At 38.7% G+C, this 6,138-nt stretch overlaps 1 protein-coding gene across 1 annotated transcript; it reads right to left on the bottom strand.

Moving 5' to 3' along the window:
• Positions 1-239: 239 nt before the first annotated feature.
• Positions 240-4,434, bottom strand: LOC148843918 (auxin efflux carrier component 2-like). The gene is made up of 6 exons (XM_088958862.1): positions 3,198-4,434; positions 2,806-3,082; positions 1,185-1,270; positions 928-1,085; positions 753-829; positions 240-306 (listed from the first exon to the last, which is right to left on the bottom strand). The coding sequence occupies exons 1-6, from the start codon at positions 4,432-4,434 to the stop codon at positions 240-242; spliced, it is 1,902 nt and encodes a 633-aa protein (XP_088814988.1).
• Positions 4,435-6,138: the final 1,704 nt, after the last annotated feature.

The raw sequence follows: 6,138 nt of genomic DNA, 5'->3' as shown, positions 1-6,138 counted from the left end.
TACTCAAAAGTAAAAACTTGGCGACAAGTATTTAAAAAATTAGAAGCTGCTGGTATTTTCAAAACCCAACGGTCACATGCACTGAAGCACGTAAGACCCAAGTTGTACACTGAAACCCATGGTCTATTTTAGACCAATTTGTCATCTAATTACCTCAGCCTGTCTTAGTGATGAAATGGTATCTGTTTCAACGTGTGTCTTCTCCTCTGCTGATCTGTCTTCTCTTCCCAAAACTTCCTTTAGAGACCGAGAATAACGTAGTAGAGTATTGTTATGGGTAGTGCAACCAGCATTCCAAAAATGACCCTGCACCAACAAATTAATTAGGGAATATACTTCAGTTCAAAGATTTGTTTTACTTAATGGGCTGTTTGGCATGTGTTTTTAGGTAGATGATCTTTCGATGGTCTGTAGATAAGAAGACAGGCTGATCTTTTGGGGCCTCTCTTTAAAGATCAGTACCGTTTGGTTCGCATCATGGTCTATCAGGCTGTTAAAAACAGCTGGAAAAGCTATATTCAGCATAGGAAAATGAAAAGCTTCATTTTAACCTTCCTGATTTTCATCTTTTCGGTCTTTCCATGCACCAGCATTTGTATCATTTGGTCTACACGATGCCAAACGGAAAAATACCTTTTTTTTTTATATTTTTAACTTTTTGCAGACCAAAAGATGCACCGAAAAGACATGCCAAACACCACCTTAAATTACAAGGTATCTTGAGCTGTTGGGTTTGTGATGTTTTAACTTACGCGGTGCTAAGTATGTCAGGATGAACATTATATTCTTTTGCAAACACAAAGGGGACAATCCCTTGCGGAAGAGCGGCCTGTAAATAAGAATGAGAGACTAATAAGCTTAAAAGATTTATTTATAAACCCTTTTAGGGATTAGGGTTTAGGGTTTCCTTAAGATTTAATTCTGTACCTGAACAATTGCAACATGCAATAGAACTCCCCTAATACCAATAGTGATCGCAGTTGCTGCCATTACTGCTGGCCCTGTCAAAAACCTAACTGCCATGGAAAATGTGGCTATGGTTTTGCCACAAGCTATGATTTTTGGTTGCAGAGCCATGAACAAGCCTGTCCAAGAAGCAAACAGGATTAAGCAGTTTTAATATCTAATAAACAAAGTACACGGTTGTTGTAACCAAAAAAGTTAATTTGGCTATAGAAAAATACCTAGACTAAACATAGCCATCCCCAGGCCAGCATTAGATAATATGGTTATCGACCCTCTCACAATTGAAGGCATTTGAATGTTCCATCTGTCAAACAAAAATTATTCAAATCGTTTAATAAATATTTTCATGGTTCACAAGATATATATGTATATACATCATGTGGGGTGGGTTGAGATCTAAATCAACCCACCCCACATGTATATATGTATGTATGTATTTGTTTGTATAAAAAAGAATTAAGAAAAGAAAAAAAAAAAGAAAAGTGATAAGAATACATCAATTCTAACGAATTAATTAAAAAACATTGAAATTGCTAATAAAGATTTACAAGATTTATTAGTGTATAAAATAATTTGGCTGAAATGTAGGATGACATACTGCTTACTTTGGTGTATAAAATAATAAAAAATAAAGTATTCCAGGGTATAATAACCAACCCAACTTCACCTCAGTCATTAAGGAGCTTATGGAAAGGCTTTCCACATCGCTGGTTTTGGCTTTTTGAGTCAGGGCTTACCTGGAAAGCCAATAAAACAAATCACATTCCATCCACCTACCAACACAATCTGACACTATCATACATGGCGGGTCCTATGTTTATGGTGAAATATACGGTGTCAGATCATGTTGGTAGGTTGTTGGAACCTGTTTTGTTGGCAGGAGACCCCTTGCCTATAAACAAAGGTGGAAAAACAGAAAACTGATGATTACTTTTTTGGCCATTTAAATTGCTCTCGGTGCCTTAAATATTCATCACTCAAATCCATAACTGATTCAGTTCAGCCATTTCAGCTGTTATCAAACAAGGAAATTATTAAAATGATGGTAAGATATTGATTTTTCTATCAAATTACTTATTAATAAACCCTACAGTCAGTCGTGCATTTATCATATGGAATTAGTTGAGTGGCATGTGCATTTGCATGTGCAGGAGGAGGCAGAGAAAGAGGAGAGATGATTATGGTGAGAGAGAGATGAATGTACTAAAATTCCTGCATGGTTTTCTGGACATGAAACAAGCCAAGCGTTGGGAGTATATAATAAAGACAAGGGAGATTCCTGGTTGAGTCATCATTCATTTTAATAAGGGGAAAATTAACAAGAGGATATTATTTTAATTCCCTATGCCAACTATGTATGGTGTAGGAAACCTTTTTTTTTTCCTTATTTCTGTTGTTATGCCCAGCAAGTTCTAAATCCAGCTAGTATAAACCCTAATCTTTTTCTCCCTATTATGACAAAGTTTTAGCCTATCATAATCCAATTAGATAAATGATTGATTAAATAAAACGAAGATGTAAATGAAAGAAAACAAGATATATAGTATGTTTTGACTTTGTAATAGAGTACGTACAAAAAGAAAGGACAAGTAAAGAGAAAAAACTATTTTAGCTTTGGTGTGGCTCTCCCAAGAAGTTATAACAGTCAATAGAAAGTGTATGGAATGCCTAATTAACCATTATTCCTGTAGTAGTTGGTTAGAGGTGGAATGCAAAGAGGATCCCTATTCCCTAGTGGATTGGAGAAAAAAAATTGGTAAGAGCTTTATTCAAAATTAAATAATTTCAAATAGGTAATTTTCCCCTTAGTAGACCTTGTCTGAGATTTTATAGGAATACCTGAAAGATATTAGGGACCACACCAGCCCAAAGAGACTTGAGTAAGTGTTTGGATTCCTTATAAGCTTCCTCCAAACCATGATAAGAATGAGTCTGGTCATGACACTTGCAGGGGGCATCTGGTGTTTCTTTTCATCCTCTCCTCCTAATTCAACCTTCTTCTGGCTCAAATGGGGAGATCCAGCTGCCGGATTCTTGGGACCATCTTCTATGTCAAACTCTCTATCTCCCCCCATTTTTGTAAGTGGGCTAGCATTTTCATTGAAATCATGCATACCTGTATCATAGAACATGAAAATTTTCATCAGGAAATGGAAGAAAGAAAACCCAAGAAAGAAAATAATAAACAGATTATACTTTTGAGAGAGAGAGAGAGAGAGAGAGATTTGTACCTCTTGAAGCAGCTATTTCTTGTTGAAGAACGGCTTTGGAAGAATCAACCACCCCAAAATCAGTAGAAGTAGCTTTATTAACGACATGTTTGAGATTTCCTTCTGAAACTGGTGATGCACTTGAGCTCCAAACAAACATGTGGAGTTCCTTATTATTAGGCGCACCACCACCAGCAGCAGCAGCTTCCTTCCTCTTGGCGCCACTGGTTGACCCTGAAAACATTGGGTTCGGAGGTGGGTAAGAAGAAGGCAATCCATTGAAGAGCTCGCCACTCATACTCCTCCCTCCTTTCCTCTTCCCGAACCTCATCTCCTCCTCAAAATTCGAGGCCCTCGGCGTTGCCCCTCTCGAGGACTGCACGGAATAAACTTCCCCTGCGCCACCTTGAAAACTGTTTGTGTGACTGTGACCGTGCTTTGGACTCGGCATCTTACTCGCAAACATGGCATAGAAGTCGGTCTGGTTGAAGCTCGAAGCCCTTGGCGTTGGCTCTCGGGACGACTGAACCGAGTAGATCTCGACGCCAGTGAGGTTGGACGCTCTTGGGGTCATTGAGATTGAATTTAGCCCCTGGGATTTGTTGTAAGAAGATACCACCGACGTTGTTGTCGATCTCCTTACGACCACATGGAGCTTCCCGTCATCTCCGATCTCAGCATCGGCCTGCAATGGCTCTCGACCATTCAGTGAAACAACGTCGGAGTCAACCTTGAAGGAAGTGATGGAGCCAGCAGTTTCTGGGAACTGTTCTCCGATGAGGAGCTTTGCACCTCTGTATTCAAACATGAAGAGCATAAGAGTATACCAGATCACACTCTGCAACACCACAATTTGCACCATGAGAGTCCCAGAGAACTCTCCATACATGGCCTTAAGGAGGGGAATGCCCATGACAAGAGTGTTGGGGAGAGTGGAAAGGGAGAATAGGGTGATCATCCATTCAAGGCTACCGTTCTTGCTGAAGGCCTGCCAGAGGAATAGAGCAAAGAGGATCACAATCTTTTGCAGAGAGTCTGCTGCAATGAAGCGGTAGTTCATGGCGTAAGGGTCGTTGTTGGAGATGAAGTGAAAGGAAAGGAGGGGGACGGCGAATACTGCCACAAAGCGGTTGATGCCGGAGCATTGATCGGGGGTGAAGATCTTCCACCACCGAACTGAGCCGTAGGCAAGGATCATGGCAACATAGAGTGGTACAATTGCTGCCAACACATCGTAGATGTCCTTGCCGGTGATCATGGTTGCTGGAGAGACGAGGACGGAGATGTATGTAGGGTCTTACAGCTTATAATATCGGAACACAGAGCAGTCCAGTACGGGATGAACTGTTCCAATATCAGTGAAAGAAGGAAGTGTAAATAGAAAACAACCAGGGAGAGGGTAGAGCGTCCCTTGAAACTTGAAAGGAACCTAGAGTAGAGAGAGAGAGAGAGGAAGCAATAGAATAAATAGAGAGGAACTGAAGAAGAGAGCTTATAAATCGATACTTTGTTGAGCTGGTATCAGGTGTAACAAATACAATGAACTAACTAACTTCGTAGCACTAAAATAAAATGCCGAAACCCCGGTTAACGAAGTCCAGATATGCTGTTCACATGTTGTCTCCCAACTACGGCTGTAATCCGATCGGATTGAGCAAAATCTGAATCGAATCTGATTATTGAAAATTTGCATCCGAATCCAATCCGAAATTCAATCGGATTTAAAGAATAAAGAACTTTGTATTTGAATTAGAATCAAACCTTAATGGATTCGGATCGGATTTAGATTTAATCGGTCTCCATTTTAATTGTTTAAAATATAAAAAAATTAATTACTTTTCAAATTTTATATATAATAAATTAATGTATGTATAACATACTGAATTTATTATATATAAATTCATTAATTTCAGTTTCAAAATTGTGCATGGATGGTTATTCTATTTTGTTTAGTAATGTAATTACTATTAAACAGAGTAACAAATTCCTCGCATATGGAGAACTTCAGTCTCTATGTTTTCCATCATTCTTTAGAAATAAACTTAACTGAAACTATGTCAGAAATAATTCCCAAGAAGAGAACATGTGAAATAATTAATCCCATGTGCCTGTGGCATTACCGACTTGGCCACATTAACATAGATCGTATCACAAGGTTGGTAAATGATGGTCCTTTAGATTTTCTAACTGTAGAAGATCTTCCAACCTGTGAACCTTGCCTTTAGGATAAGATGATGAAACAATCATTTATAGGTAAGCTTAAAAGGTCTATAGGCATGCTTGACCTAATACATATTGATGTATGTGGTCTCTTGAATGTTAGGACACATAACCAATAGGTTTATTGTATAACATTTACTAATGATCATTCATGGTATGATTACATGTACCTAATGAGACATAATTTTGAATCCTTTGAAATGTTCAAAGAGTTTAGGCAAGAGGTCGAGAAACAGTTGAGGAGACAGATCAATGCCCTTCGATCAGATCGATGAGGTGAATATCTCTCCGATAAATTCAAGGACTACTTAAGGGATAATGAGATTGTTTCACAGTTAGCTCCTCCCTTTACACCGCAATTAAATGGTGTGTTAGAGAGGTGGACCCAGACTTTATTAGATATAGTCTGATCACTTTTCTTACACTCAGAACTACCTACATCATTTTGGTGGTATGCATTAGAGACTGTGGTATACGTGTTGAATCGGGTTCCAACCAAATCCATTCCTAAGACTCCATATGAACTATGGACCGATAAGAAACCAAGTGTAAGGCACCTATAGATTTGGGGTTGTCCAACACATGTTAAAAGAACAAGTGCTGAAAAATTGGAATTCAAGACCAGACGTTGCCTATTTGTAGGCTACCCCAAAGGCTCTATAGGATATCTATTCTGTGACCAAAGAGCAAAACATGTTTTGTGGTTGAAATGACCATTTTTTGGAAGAAGATTACATCCTGA

The sequence above is a fragment of the Nelumbo lutea genome, chromosome 8, assembly GCF_056320005.1.
Source record: "Nelumbo lutea isolate HS-2025 chromosome 8, American lotus-T2T, whole genome shotgun sequence".
Taxonomy (NCBI): Eukaryota; Viridiplantae; Streptophyta; class Magnoliopsida; order Proteales; family Nelumbonaceae; genus Nelumbo; species Nelumbo lutea.
This window is presented reverse-complemented; position numbering and strand designations above follow the sequence as displayed.